At 39.7% G+C, this 15,775-nt stretch overlaps 1 protein-coding gene across 23 annotated transcripts in view; it reads right to left on the bottom strand.

The window, feature by feature from the left end:
- Positions 1–2,033: 2,033 nt before the first annotated feature.
- The window catches only part of map2 (microtubule-associated protein 2), a 136,286-nt gene continuing 122,544 nt past the window's right edge, over positions 2,034–15,775 (bottom strand). For 18 of the 23 annotated variants that reach the window (XM_069196646.1, XM_069196648.1, XM_069196650.1 and 15 more), the window contains 5 exons: positions 14,211–14,303; positions 11,289–11,381; positions 8,605–8,686; positions 7,997–8,109; positions 2,034–7,207 (listed from right to left, as the gene is read on the bottom strand). In XM_069196646.1, the coding sequence (XP_069052747.1) occupies positions 6,992–7,207; positions 7,997–8,109; positions 8,605–8,686; positions 11,289–11,381; positions 14,211–14,303 (597 nt within the window). In that variant the 3' untranslated portion in view covers positions 2,034–6,991. The remainder of the gene's footprint in view (positions 7,208–7,996; positions 8,110–8,604; positions 8,687–11,288; positions 11,382–14,210; positions 14,304–15,775) is intronic. The other 5 variants (XM_069196655.1, XM_069196653.1, XM_069196658.1 and 2 more) reach the window with 2 other exon arrangements.

The raw sequence follows: 15,775 nt of genomic DNA, 5'->3' as shown, positions 1-15,775 counted from the left end.
TACTTGTTGTTGTACACCTTCTTATTAATATTTATAACACAACAACTACTGCTACTACAAATACTACTACTTCAATCACTAATCAAAATGTTTGCTGACTGCATCAATCAGTATAGCATTACTCTGCACTGACCAGCTGTGTACTAATTCAGGTTAACTGGTATTTTATCATCTCAGACGTAGAACTGTGTAACCGATTGGTTTAGCATAAATTAGCTACACTTTACTGAAAAGAATGTAATACAAAGAAAAGTCGGAAAACAATGTTAGTTTATTATGCTTACCTCATACATACTGTGTACGATCAAGTTACTGTTCATTAAACTGGAGGGTTCTGTGGCGATTTATAGCTTTCACAAAAAAACGACTGCAACACATTTTTTAGAAAACAAGTCACAGTATCCAGTTTGTTATAAAAAGGTTACATACAGTATATTCAGGATTAAAGTGACTGTACGGTTACTAAAAAAAAATTAAGACACAATTTCCAAAAAGTACGAGGGAAAATAATATCGTATGCTCAAAGTACAAAATATTAGAACGTACATGTAGATAAGTAGAGATGGCTCATGCTCAAGTCGGGGAACAATTTAGTTGTAACTATTGTCACGGTTATTTGAAACCATTTAGAATCTTTATACGTATTTATTGATATTAATGATATTTTAAATGTATAAAAAATAATTACCTAATAAAACTGCACAACGATTTTCACTATCTCGGAAAGAGGAGTTGCGGCGGGTGTTCCGCACCCAGAGCGAGTCACAGTCGCGGGAAAAGCGTGAGGTTAAATACCCGGAGACGACGGAATGTGTAGAGGCATCCTCTAAACTGGTGGTTCTCAAACTTTTTGGACCAAGTACCACGCCTGACCAAACTAAAGCCTCCAAGTACCACCTACTGTACAAGTCATCTTCTCCTAGGAACCTCGGAGATTCTCAATGACCAACATGAGCACACGTGCCCACACACTCTCACACACATATAATACAGTAAATAAGGTTCTTCAAAAACAGCGTGGGGCTTACCTGCTCTAGCAATCCGCAAGCTTGCACTTTTCCCCGTTTCCGCTTCAGGAGTCTGTTTCAGAAGTTAAAAGAAGTTTTTATTTCATGCGCGTGGGAGCGAAACACAGAGACGCTCGGTGTATTTTTCCCAAATGAAGAACAGAACAGTTCTTAAATATTTTTCTGTTATCTATCACGCTTTCCTATGTTCACAAGATTGCCAGCGTTCGTAGTACGCATTTCTACGCTTTCCAGTGCTTACAGGATTGGCATTGTTCCAAAATCACGCATATTTTCTACCTCCCTATTTGCTGGAGATACGTTTTTTTAAATACAATTGGTCACTTCCGTTTGTAGCACGCATTCCTATAGAATGGAATAGAATTACATTGTAGCTCTTGTGTCCACTCAGGTATTAGCGCTGTATCGTCGTACGTGGGCTATTCGACACGTATTAATAAGAAAATATGAAACCCCGTCCCGATTTTTCTTCAGTGCACACATCAAAGTTCCGGAGTCATATGGCGTACCAGCTGGCGGCGCTACGGTACGCGTACCACAGTTTGAGAACCACTGCTCTAATCATTCAGGGCAGCACCCTCTGTCGTTTTGGGGATTTTCAGCAATGGTCAAACCCCAAAAAGTGAACCGAACAGGTTTGTTTCTGAACAGCGCTAAAATGGGGGCGCATTGAACTTCAATGCTACTGTACCTCACTGCCAGCGAGCAGAATAGAATTCTAAGACTAAAACAGAAATTAAGTGAAAGAAAATTGTATATTTCAGTGACGATATATTGGACAGTGCTCAGGTATTTTTGACAGTTACTCCACCCTTTAACATTTTTTTGAAAGTTTAATAAAGAGTTACATTACCCGCCTGAAATTATTCCTGTCCAGTCACTGCAGGAAGAAGGCAGAACACCCCCCCCCTGTAATTAATATTAAGGCAGGTACCCCCCCACCACCACCACACACCCAGCTCCCAGGAAATAACAGGTTAGAAAGAAAACGACGGACAAGGCATAAGCAGTACATGAGAAGCGATTTTATTTTTGCAAAACAATCACTATACAGCAACAAATACAAGTGCAAATTGGATTGTAAAAGAACTAGCTACCACCAGCCCATCACAAAGTTCCCTGCGGTCCCTTCATTGAAACCTCCGAAAACAGAGGGGCTCTTCTTGTCTGACTTCTGAAAAGACTATTCTGACCTTGTGCACTCCGCGGGGGTGGGGTGAGGTTCCCTTCACAGGGGCCTACTGACCAGCTGAAGCAAGCTATCTGAGTATCAGAAGCACTTTCCTAGTGTTCATTCCACGCTGGACTGTACAATGGATTTTTACCTTTTGCTGCTTAAGGACACAGGACGCAAAGACATATGAGAAACTGCCCACTGCACCATTAACCAGTAGGACCAAAAATGAGAAGGCCCACAGGGATTTTCATCAAACCGAGAATGCTGGCTTCCAGGGCCTGCCTTGTCTGCTTTGCTGAAGTAGAACGCCCCAGCAACAGCCCAAATCCTGTTCTTACCACTTACATTTTCATTTCAATCTTCAGTCTCTGTGCAAGTCACAGAACTCAAAATCTGTAATTCATTACATTTTGTTACAGAGACATTTTTTCATATTTTCTTCTGCCCATCTTTCTTTTTGAAGTCAATTTCTTTCTTCTCTCCACAGCGGGAAACCTATAGAACCATATTAGTAACAGCAGGACCTAATTTCCTGCCATATAAATGTGCTGTTTTTTTTCCGGGAAAGAGGGCATCACGTCGGTCTTATGCTCAAAACCATCTTTGTCACGGTCCCTCCCTTTCACACATAGGTGCTCCAGTGTTCCAAGTACAGCTTATGTTGTTTCCACCTGCAAGCAGGGTGGAATTGGGTTTGGAATCACATTTCCTTCCATAAGCACCTAAGCAAACTTGTTAGTACCAGGGATGTAAAAGGGTAACCAAATGTTTAAAAGCCATTTTAAATCCAGATCATAAAATGAACCCAGTAAGAAAAAAAGATGCATGACTGTACTGCAACAAACGCTGTATACAGTGTCTCTCAGGTGTTTTACATACAGTATGGCAGGTATTCAGGTGACGTGGGATTGTTGGTCAGTGAAAAAGCAGGAGCTGGGCATTTAAAATTGGAACTTGAAGATCCTTCCCACCACAAATGCATGACATAGAACTAAGGTGTGATCCCTTTAACATTTTTTGAGTTCTTGTGGTTTTTAATTCCCTTTACATAACCTTACTACAGTATATTTCCATAAGACCATTGCATGATGTGGTTGTACTACAGTCTTGTTGCTTCAACATGTTTACATTGGACCATGAAAATACCATGATGTACTGCATCCTGCCTTAGAGACATTTATCTTGGGTTCTCATGATAGTCATTTCCACGGTCTAGTGCAGTAAAGCAGTCCGCAAACTTGTAGAATCCAAAGCAAAACTATGGCAATACTACAGAAAAGGGGCTAAAGCCATATTTCAAATTTTCCAAAGTGGGATTTTATGAAGGCAAGCTTTAGAATACTATTTATTATACCAGCCCTGTACAGGGACCGTACTATTATACTGGACAGCGACTTTATTATACTGTGCTATACGGGAAAAGTCCCTCTATGGATCAGCTAATGCTGAATGTCTATCGGAGAAAAGCATTTCACAAAATTTCCAAGCTATGAATCTGTCATGAAACATACATGGAAAGTGGAGTGAATTTCCTACATGTAATTTTGGCAGACAAATTGGCAGAAGAGCACGTTCAGGAAAGGATAACTGTAGCTAGGCTGGGTGCTGTCAGAAATCCAGCAATCTTTTTTACAGAACACAAAAAATCCTAATACACTAAAGTCTACATCACAGCAAGCGATCAAATGTAGGTACCCAGCAATTCAGAATTTATTAATAATTCCAGTTGTTATAGTGAAAAAAATGTCCATTTTGATGCCTCATTGAAGGATCCTTTAAATACATAAAGAGTTTATTTTTAAGCAAAAATGCAGAATGACTGAACTGCATTAGTGTTCAGAATTCTGTCTTGATTTCTGTCAAAGAGAATAGTTTGAAATTAACCCATGGAAACAAACTAAATGATTTTTACTGCTGTTCAACACAGTACAGTAAGTTATTTTATAATCCATTTATTTTCTATCGGCTTTATCCAATACAGGATTGCAGGGGTGCCGGAGCCTATCCCGACAAGCAATGGGCACAGCACTTTATCATCTCATCCCTTTTGTAACAGAAAATGAAAACTCTTTGTATGAGTCGCTTTAAACTAGCACATTTCAGTTTCATAACATGAAAATACGTCCCATGGACAATTGTGGGACTTCAATCTACAAACTACTACTACTTGGTACCATGACACCAATTCTGTTCCAAAACAGCACCGCAGCTCAATTGTTTTCAGATCCTCAGTTATTTTCTTGTAACGTCAGCAAACTGAAGACTCCTTACATCTTCAGGCCATGCAAACAAATTGTTTCTGATCAGCACAAAAATGCAATATTACAGAATTGTCTATCAGAAATGAACAGAATGGATGGACTGTAGAAATCTGTGTACTCCTCCTTACTTAATACTGTATATAATCTACAGTCATGTTACAAATATCTTCAATATACCTGCATCACCCAGTGATCCTGTTTTGAGTGGCCATAAAAAAATTGAATGAGTCAGAACAGATGTTGAGTACATAACTCAGTTTATATTGAAATCTAGAACAGTCATCCGTTTCTCAAACCTTACTTTCCCAAACTCCATTTGCTTTTCTCCACAAAAACCTACGTATAACGAGGCAATCTTCTTTCAGGATCACAGATCACAATTATCTTTCAAACTCTTCCCATGTGGTCAGTGTTCAGGCTGCATTTGTGTTTCAAAGAAACAGTTTTTCTTCTTTAAATGGGACAACTGAAGGTGAATGAAAGATATACGCTGTAGAAATGTCTTCCTAAAGACCCTGCATCCCAAATGCTACCAGCTTATGACAGAATCTATTCGGGTCTATCAGTCTACCCTAATCCTCAGGGTGTTGCTGTTGTTCGACTTCAGCAAAGCAGTGGCATGATGATCGGATGGTTTCCAACTATCTTGCAGCAACAGAGTCATCCAAATCTCCTGGGAAGCCTATGCCTAAAGTTTGGAGACCCTCTCTGAACCTCACACGTGACTTTTGCTCTGTACCCCTTCAAATACTGTCAATGGATTTGTTAAGCTAGCATCACATAAACATCTGGCACTAAAATTCGGGTCACTGCTTTTGGATGTTACAGAAAAGCACTTCATGCTATTTTTTACTTTTTTCTTGTTTAAGAGCATTTTTAATTTTTTTTATTATTATTATTTAAACAGGGAAAAACTGCATACAACTACATGACAACCTCTTAAAACATTTACACGGCAGGGTGCAGGAAACACAATACTGCAAGGAAAAGCTTTAACATACATTAGGTATTTTTGTAAGGGATACCACAAATGGTGACAGAGAAAATTATACTATAACACTTTATCAAATGGATGAAAGATGAGTATGATTCTCCCTTCTTTTTTTGTCTAGTTTTATATTTATACACAAAAACCTAGTGCCCTAATGTTAATTGAACAGATACAGGTCCAGAACACATTTAACTGTTCAAATTAGCTGCTCCCTAAATGTAATAGTCTTAAATAATACCATAATTCATCAACACAATTCCTCAAATGACTGCAAGCTCTCAGCTATCAAAGGTCCCTTTCCAAAGTACACGCACATTTTTCTTTGAGATTCAAGTGCAGTTTTAAATTTCTCACTGCATTTCAGAAATTAAATGCAGGGAGCACATTCAAGTTCCTTCAACTGAGTTTATGCTTGTACCATTCTCATGATGTGTTGTGGTGTGAAATTATACTCAATTGTTGATGATAATAGACTAATACTGAGCTTACTGGGATACATCTGACTTCTTTCAGTACTGAGACTGAGATATGCACCCAGAAAGGAGATCTGGTATTTCACAGCCTCACTATTTGCTGACTTTGGACAGTCAGGAGAGCAAACAGTCCATGAAAATCAAAATGGTAATTCCTAGGAACAACATCTAGTTGTAAAGGAGCCCCATGATTTGTAATACAGCTCTGCTGTAAAACAATTATTCTACCACCTTGCTGTGACAGTGCTGAAATATTGATCCTTGGGTAATGCCAGACGAAAAGACAACCACCCGGAACCATTATCAAGTGTAATGTAATCACTAATATCTACAAAACAAGTACTTCATTTATCCTCTAATTTGGTAAATAACTTACTAAATTTTTAAATAGAAAATAACCTCTTTTTGCAACTAGAACTGACACATGCTCATCATAATGGAATCTAGTTCTTGCAATAATGCAATTTATAAGTTATTTGAGGAGTTATCTCTTTTTTTGAGTTAACTGCAGAGGTGCTGCTGACATAGCCTGGTATGTACGCGTATATAGTATATATATATAGCAATGTTGCCTGGACTAGCGTGACCTGCCAGAGGGCAGCTATAAAATGAGTTTTTGTATCTGGCGTCCATGCGTAGACAAAGCAGAACAACATTTGCTGCATGGAATGTTAACGTCACTTTGCACCTATCATAAAAAAGTAAAACCGAAAACCGAAAAAAAGGAAAGAAAACCCAAACATGTACCTCCTCTGATATGAACAAAACAACTTTGTTTTGGGGATTTTTTTTTCTAGAACACAGTCACTACAGTCTCAGGAGGCGAACTTCGAAATTTGTTTTTCAATCTGAGGGATGACGCAGGGCACCACTCTCCTTGTTAGCAGGCTCCGGGACACTGTCATGTCATGCCGTGCCATGAAGAAGGGATGACGCAGAGGACTCGCTGCTGCTTGGAATCGTGTGACGCGGGACAGCGGGACTGACGAGAGGGGTGCCATGGCTCGACAGACGGACGGAGGGGGCAGAAGGAGAGGTGGTGGTGGGGTGGGTGGGGGCGCTCACAAGCCCTGCTTGGCCAGCGCGGCGGTCACATCCTCGGCCAGTGTGGCCAGCTGCGGCGACTCCAGCAGGTTGATGCTGCCGGAGGAGGAAACGTTGCTGAGGCGGTGGGGGGAGGCGGTGCCCGACATCCCTGGAGACTGGGTCACGATTTCCGCGCCGTGGTCCACACGGGCCCGTGCCGCCTCCCGGAACTGCAGCTTGTGGCTCTCGATCTAAGGAGGGGGGGAGCGGGAGCAGTAAGTATATGTGATGCCTCACACAACCGCAAGGCGTTTTCCCCAAGGGAGTTTCATGGCCGACCCGATGCAGCCTTTAACAGTCTCCCTGAGAAATGTCACTACGCAGCGAATGGGAGCTGGAGAGGTCAGAGCTGAAGACTCCTCCTGCTTGAGGGGAGTTCACAACGCCTCAGATGGAAAATAAAAACAGACCTGAACTACGCGAAGTTTCCCTAATTCTTTCCTGGCTTTATGGAATTATAACTAAGCAGTACAAAATCAGGAGGAAGGGTAGATTGAGATAAAGGGCAGATCTTTATCTTGAACATTTCCGTACCTGTCTGTATCTTCTGTGACTTCCCGTAGTGCATCTCTCTTGTAGCTCTCCTGCTACCCCATCTACAGTCCTGCAGCAGCTCCCTGGCTCAATCCTCTGGGCAGCCTCGTCCTTATGGTGAGGCATCCAAAGTCTCTCAGCCAGGTGAGCTACGCCAAACATGCTTTGCATATCTAGTCTCTCTCCCATTTATTAGGATATAGCCATAGTGCTGAATTACAACACTGATAAGCAGGGAAAGGAAGTTTTGTCTAAAAATCCATTTTAGGGCATAATGGATCAGCAGGAGGAGGTTTGCTCAGATGGGTGTACTCAAAAAGACCTGTAGTACATGTCACATCCAGGCCTGAAATTGTTCTTTACTGCACACGCCTGATACAGTTAGCGTAGGATTAGGATTAGCCATTCTGCACAAGGGTGCTGTAGAGACACTGTTACAGACTCACCTGTACGTGACCCCCTCCGGGCACATGGTGGGCATTTTCAAGAGAGCCCACCTTGGCCTGGGCCTTGTCCTTAAAGTCCAGTTTCACACTCTCAATCTTCACATTCCCACCACCTGAAAGAGGAACCAAAACAGTTAGTGCCCTGAAAGAGCTGAAGGACTGACAGGGCTGTGGCATACAGCCCTCCAGCCCTCTGTTTCCAGTCCTCCACTTCGTGCTTGGCCCAGTTCTTTGAAGAATGTTTTTAGAGGTCCTGAGATAGCTGATTATTCAATGCCAGGTGTAAAACATGCATTTAGTAAATCCTGGTGGTATTCGTATTTTAACGTGCATGAATATGATTGTCATTTCAACAAAGATGACACACACGGTATGTCTTAAAGGAAGGATTGCAAACCATAATAAAATGCAATGAATCCACCTGATCTTGCTGCGGAAGTGCAATGTGAAATGCAAACATACCATGACAATGGAAGAAGACAAAGAAACGTCACATTGCACAGAGAAAGGAATCTGAAATGGTATACAGAAAACAGATCTGACCAAAAGGTGGCGATGTTGCACACTGCTCTCAAGTCTTATAGTATATAAATACAAAGTATAATTACCTGGCTTGTGGCGGATGTTGGCCAGAGATCCACATTTTGATGTCACATGACTCAGGTCAATCTTCTTAGTCTGAATTTGTACCTGTAAGCAACATAGGCAGATGTTTCTCCCAGCTCTGGGGTAACTTTTTGGCTTGAGAAAGCAGAGGACAGAAACCCTCTGGAATCGCACCAGGTGCACATCCCATTGAACGGTGCACAGTGATACTACTTGCATCTGCAGTTCTTTGTTGAACATCTGTAGGAAACCTTTGCACGATCATACCTCTAATTTCTAAACCTCTAAATTATTTTCCTACACCAGTAAATAAGATAGTAATGTGACTGTATTAGTATTATTACTGGCGGTACAACATAATACACAGTGATAGAAGTCATTATCTCATACAGTAGGTGTCACTGGTTTCACAGGAGTAGTCATTTAGCAAATTAGTATTGAAAATGAAATGGAGGAAAACTCCATAGAATTCTAGGCTATCTCTGCTTAGAGTCAGGAAACTGTTTTGGAGAAAATCACTCTTAGAACATTTATTAGACACATTTGCATGTAAATATTTCAGTGTAAAAGAAATCTTGAGGCACATATATTAGTATAAGACAAAAACATTGTAACGTGTCTCAAAAAGCATGTTAAGCTATGAGAAAATCAATAATAAGTTGATTTTAATAATAAATAAGTTTATGAGTGTCAAAGCAAACACAAAAACATAAGCCTAAAGCAAACTATGAACTCAACAAAAATGACAGATACAATGCTTTATAAAGCACTTAAAGAGAGTGGTTATACATGTTTTAATTTTGATGTGTTATTTCTTGATATCAGATATCTACCACTTACTGTACATTTCACTGTATGAAAATATTATTTTATCCTAAAAATAACCTTTTGACTGTCATTAGAGAATTCACAAATTACTGTACTTCTGAAATACTATGGCTGTTCATTCATAATGAACAAAATACATAGATTATGACTGTTAATCCCTACAGCTGCATTTTATCTAAAAGAAATCATGAAACAGGCTTAGATCTACACATAATACTGTCATTATTGCCTGTAGATAGGAGGTAAAGGTTCTTAATGACTCAATATGATAAATGACTACATATACTGTATGCTTAGGAGAATGGGCTTTATGTATATACTGTATATACAATGCTGTGCAAGTCTGTAGCAATTTGCAACAAATAAACAATGTACATATACAGATCTACATCTGTAAGTGTAAATATATCTTTGTGAAAAAGACAAAGACAATTTCATATATTCATATATATTTTAATAATAACTCATAAATAGTATATTTATCTACCCCTTTCCTTAAGAATTATTCAGATTCTTCTAGGGGCACAAAATAAACTCTTACTGAATGGTGTTTCATGCTTCTTCTAAATACCATCTTAGTTGTGTGGATGCTTTTTTAGTCTTTATCTATATAGTCCCATATATTGTATCTGTTGCAATATGAGATCTGAGCTTTGAAGGGGGCATTCCATATATTGAAGGCCTCCAGCTTCTTCTTTTGCAAACAAGTTTTAATTTGGCAGCTGAATGGTTGGGATCAGTGCAAGATAAATTTAGGACCAATAATTCTGGCACCACTGGGGATAGCATAGCGGTTTGAAATGGTATCTGGCAACAGTCAAAATTATCATCCATTTGCACTAATTGTCAAACACCACATGCATCCCCAGACAACATCTGATATTCCTCCAATCTTAAATTATTGGCTTCAAGCAAGGTTCTTTGAAAGTTCCAGATGCTTTTCTCATGTACTGTACCATCTTCAGTTAGACACAAAGAACTGAAATTCATCTCAATTCATCTAGATTTTCATTTATTTGAAAATCCAAGGTACCTTTGTTCACAGGTCCTTCAGTCCTAAGCATATTCTAGCCATTTAGATTTGTTCCCCTTTCTTTAATATTCCAACACATCCATTTAAGTCATGAGTTCAAAATGTTCTCACTGTTCTTGCTGTTGATGGATGGATGACAGGACCTGAGCCTACTGCCAATTCGGTCATCAATTCATGCTCGTTTGTCTTCTATTCCTTGAGGAATAGAACGTAATGTTGATTATGTTTTGGATGTTACACCTTGAAAATTGAGTGATGGGAGGTTTCTTCTTTAACAGAAACAATTCAAAAACAACAAAAAAATCTACAGTGAATGTCTGGTCAAATTTTATCCATTTTCTTTTGAGCTAATCCTTATACATCTGTAGTTTGTAATACAAAAAGTAGCCGATTTATAATTTTAGTAGCCCAGCTGACAATGATTTCTCCTTTAGGATGCCTGGTAAATGTGATTAGTGATGAATGTGAAATAAACGTTAAACCTGTTTTTTCCCCCCAGAATAAGATTGTATTTATTAATAGTTAAGGTTTATATAATAGGAGAAGTATCTAGTGGAGGCTTTAAGAAATGTTCTGATACTCATAATATGATTTGTAGCTCCTGAAAGAGACTAAGACATTTGCACAGCAGTGTATACACAGCTAAAACGATAGCCATCCATCTCCTTCTGCTCCTGTATGCATACCAGAAGAACAACATGCCACTTTCCTGCCTTTTTCATCAAAGAAAATACAGAACTACATTCACTTGAGCTTCTCCACTCTCATTTTTATCAACAGAAATAAGAAATAAACAAAATGGTAACATTGACTTTAAAAACTCACGTTTGCTTCTGCAGAAGAATAATGTCTTTTATCCAGGGAGCCACACTTAGCCTGAACATGGCTATAATCGAGTTTTACACTTGGTATGAAAACCTGTAAAGTGACAGGGACTTAATCCAAAATTTACTGCACAGTATGATGGGATGCTTTTGGATAACATGCCTGTTATGAAACTGTACAGCAGATTGCTACAAAAATGGACATTATTGTGGAGGGTGTCATGGAAAAATGCAATGTGTGATTTTTTCTGTGAAGCTGTCGGCTAATGCCTGCGATCACTGACGTACTCATGTACCATAGGCAATGGCATTGCGCTGCATGACTTATATGCTGCATGCCTTTTCCATTTCTTTAATCAGACAGTCCTGAGCACTACGGTCTCTGACAGCTACAGAAACAATTCAGTTTGCCACAAGAGATCACTTAAAGCTTCCTTCTCAATCACAATGGTTTGGGCTCCACAGCAGCTGTAGAAAAACAAAGCAGCTTGATTGAACATGATAGAATATACAGCAAAACACGTCACACACTGTGCCAATATGCAGTATAGCTGTTGACAGGTCATGAAATGAAAAAAGCCAAAGAAAGTAATAAGAAGAGGCTCTGTGAAGAAATATAATGAATGTTTCTTGCATCAATACAATAGAAGATTTTTCCTTTAGTCACCACCATATGAAGGCACTGTATTTATCAACAGGGAGAAAAGAGTATTACACAACCAGAGTCTCAATGTGGAGCCATCTAGTTTCAAAACACATTCCAGTTGTTGTTTCCTGTAAAGCAAAAGGGACATGACTTGCAGGACAGTACCTCTTGGATGTCTTTTAATAATAAACACATTTACATAGTGCTTTTTATCCCAAAGGATTCCAGAGTGCTTTACATATACTGTAGGAAGAGACAGACGTCATCCGCCAATCCACCACAATGGAAGTTTCAACATCATTCATACAAATGTATCCACTTAAACAAGACATGCATTCAATTTCTTCCCTGGTAAATACTTGACTGAAATATTAATTTCATATTCATTTAATTTTGTCTCTTTCATTGTCTATATATTTTCCTTTAGTATCTCTGAGACACTTCATCCTCTACATTTCTTTAGCTCTTGTAATATTGATATTGTTGCTTCTCTCTTAGGCCTGGTATCATTTTATTTACCTGTGCATGCAACAGGTTGTATTCTTTTTTAAATTGAAAATATGTTTTATTTTTCTTCATACTTTTCTTAGTTGTTTTATTAAAACGATTGAGGTCACTGCTTTCAAAATTTTGATTTACTTACTCTTAGGTTGAACCTATACATGTGGTTGGTACGTCAAGCAGAATGCTTGAAAACATTACTTTAATTATGTTTCTTATTCCTGAAAGTCTTCCATCATGATTGAAAGGACTAGATCAACAGATCAACATAATGTATAAGCTTTAACAAACTGATTAAGAAAGCAATTGTTAGTCATTTCTACTAATTTATTTTCAGCTTCAGACATTCCCGATGATACTTCCCAATCTGTATGACGAAAATTAAAATCTCTCATGATAATTACTTCTTCCTTATAATATTTTCCTTTAACTACTTAAGACTACATTATAATTGTATGGAGGTACAGCACAGTTCTTTCTCTATAATCACTTATATGCAAATGGCCTGCAATTTGCCCCTTTCCAGCTCTGTCTTTGCATCCAAATGTCACAATGACATCCAATGGCTATACCTCACCTCTGTGTCAATCGTTAAATGATCAATAAACTGTCTCACGTGCACACAAAAGGCATAAAAGCACAAAACTAAAAACAGTACAGCTTCAGTCCCATACCACACCTAAAGGGTCTAGGAAGCATGCTACTAGTTCAATTATAGATGAGTTAAACAAGTAAGACTTCTATTAGATTGAAATGTGGAAGACACTGGAGTTCAGACAGCTAGGATTGGGACACCTTAGTACAAAAATAACTAAAATCCCTTAAGCATAGAGGTAGGACAGCAGGAGGTGTGCTGGGAAAAGAAATGCATAGGTGACTCCCCTGGAAAAACCTCTGACACAGCTTGGCAGGAGGCAATCTTCTTGGTGTCTTCTGCACATATTTAGCAGTTGCAGAGCTATTAAGAGCAAACTATGTCATTACCTTCAACACAGCTGTACAACTGTGTGTTTGGAAGTGTGACAATACAGGCTGCTCTAGCTATTACAATGGTCTCCACATTCATTACCCACAATACCAGTCTATGACTAATTACGTGGCTGGAATTTAGTATAAAGAGAGCAAAATCTGAATGATTTTAAAAGATGGACAAAATATCTTCTTTTAACTTATTCAAAACAACACCGACCAGTTTTTAAATGTGAATCAAAATAAATTGACTTCTAAAACCGCAAACGCTTTACAGCATTTGCATTTCATAATGCAAGCCAGATGCGATGAGCGTAAAGATGCACGCCTTGAGACCTTGTGAAGTCAAATTTCAAAAGAACCAAGGAAGCCCCATCTATCTTCTTGGTTTCTGTAGTTTCACAACAGCCACAGCTTGGATCTCCTGAGGAGGGAAGACTGTCAATCTGAAGACTCTTATCACCTCTTAGCCCTCTCAAGTTATGTGCTGGCTTTAGCCAACTGTAGTACTCGAAAATGGAATTAGATATTTCAAATCACTAAAATCATAATTAGGGAAGACGAAGGTTTAAAACCATACACACTGTCATGGTGGTGGTGTCATTACTGGTCATTAAAGTATACTAGCAAAAAGAATTCAAAAATATGTTTTTTTCCTTGGCAGAACAAGCATTCTTGCACTCTTAGACCTGGTGCTGGGCTAGATTCTTTATGACACAGAAGCAGCTCAGCTGCTAACAGCCTCCAGGATCTCTACATGCGTAATGCGAGCACTGGTCCTGAGGGGTGATGAAGAGTGGTACATACATTGCCTCCACGAGGCGAGTGCTTCAGGTTATCCTTGGATCCACACTTAGACTGAACGTGGCTGAAGTCCAGCTTCTTGTTTAAAATCTGAATCTAGAAAGATACAGAAATATATACCTTTTTAAATAAAAAAAGATCTAAAGTGGTATAGGTGTGTGAATGCGAACGTTGTATCCATTGGTTTGATGTATCTGTAGACCTGCCGCATCTGTATCTTACTATGCTGGAGTAAAAGTATATTCACCGCTCCTACCACAGAATAAGCCAGCTATGCATTAGCTGTTTGTGTATCTAGAGCACCTCCAGCAGAGCATGTGTGCATCCACTCCAAGACAATTCACTTCATACCAGAACCATACACAGGACGACAGTGTCCAGTGCTGAAAGCACTTCAACAATTGTTAAAACTTTCCAAACTATACTGTGAGGAGAAGGCCATTGTCATATCAGTCATATTCAAATGGCCAGATTAATGGCTTGGTCTGAGGGAATTCTGAACCCCAGAAAGTCAGTAGCCACACCACAGCTCAGTAGCACATTCTGGGCCGTTTGCGATTGTCAGCTAACTGGTGCTAAAAGTTGACTCCTAAACCAATTACCACACCCACCACTGGCAGACTGGGCACATACAAGAGACACAAACCTGTCGTCTGTTTTGATAGAAAAACAAAACACCAGAGAAATGACTGAAGAAGCTAAATCACAAGGGGAACAGCGAAGACAGGACAGTGGTGCAGACAGCACCAGACAGAGAGGCGGGCTCTTGGCCAGCATGTTGAGAGAAATGACAAAAGAAAGATAAAATACAGACGGAACGGTTTCAGAGTAGCGAGAGAAGAAGCCAAAGAACAGAAACAAACAACCCCACCTATCGCCTTTGTGAATACAGGGTCGATGTCGCTAAAAAGCGTGGCACAGACCAGTACAAAAAAGCAGCCATGTCAAGAGTGATTTATTACAACGGCTGATGCCACCTAAATGTGAGCAAAGTCATGTGTTCCCATTATCATTAATTAGCAAGAGAACCCGACTGCTTTACCTTCATGAGAACGTGCTGTGCATCACAGATAGACGAAGGCACAGATGGAGCAGCTGGAGGGGGCTGATGTGGGGGAGGGCGTGGTATCTTTTAGAACTGGCTTGATCAACATGCTGACTCACTGAACAGATTCCAAGGAGTAAAGAAAGGGATCCACGACAAAGGAGTTTCACATGTGAGAGTTTCCCCACAGCTTTAGCAGCTGGTCATAATTCCAGGACTACTCAATCGTGTGCCAAAGGGGGGCAACTAAAAAGCCCATGGGACTGCTTGGCACTTGGTTCCCTACCAGAACCGAGGCTACCAGACATGACCTCTTGGTAGCTACTGCTTTCACCAAGTGTAGCAAGGGGTGCTTGCAGTATGTCTGCTTTTCATCAGGGTTCAAAAAGAATGTTTGAGTGGAACGCAGGATAGAGCTGCTGAATAAAAAAAACATTTTTTGGTGTGTATACAGCACATCTGTGAATTTCCATAACATGTATTATCCTTAAAAACAGACCTTACTAGACTACCCACCGTGGGC

The sequence above is a fragment of the Lepisosteus oculatus genome, chromosome 12 (genome assembly GCF_040954835.1).
Source record: "Lepisosteus oculatus isolate fLepOcu1 chromosome 12, fLepOcu1.hap2, whole genome shotgun sequence".
Classification (NCBI taxonomy): domain Eukaryota; kingdom Metazoa; phylum Chordata; class Actinopteri; order Semionotiformes; family Lepisosteidae; genus Lepisosteus; species Lepisosteus oculatus.
The sequence above is the reverse complement of the archived record's forward strand: the minus strand, read 5'-3'. Positions and strand labels throughout refer to the sequence as shown.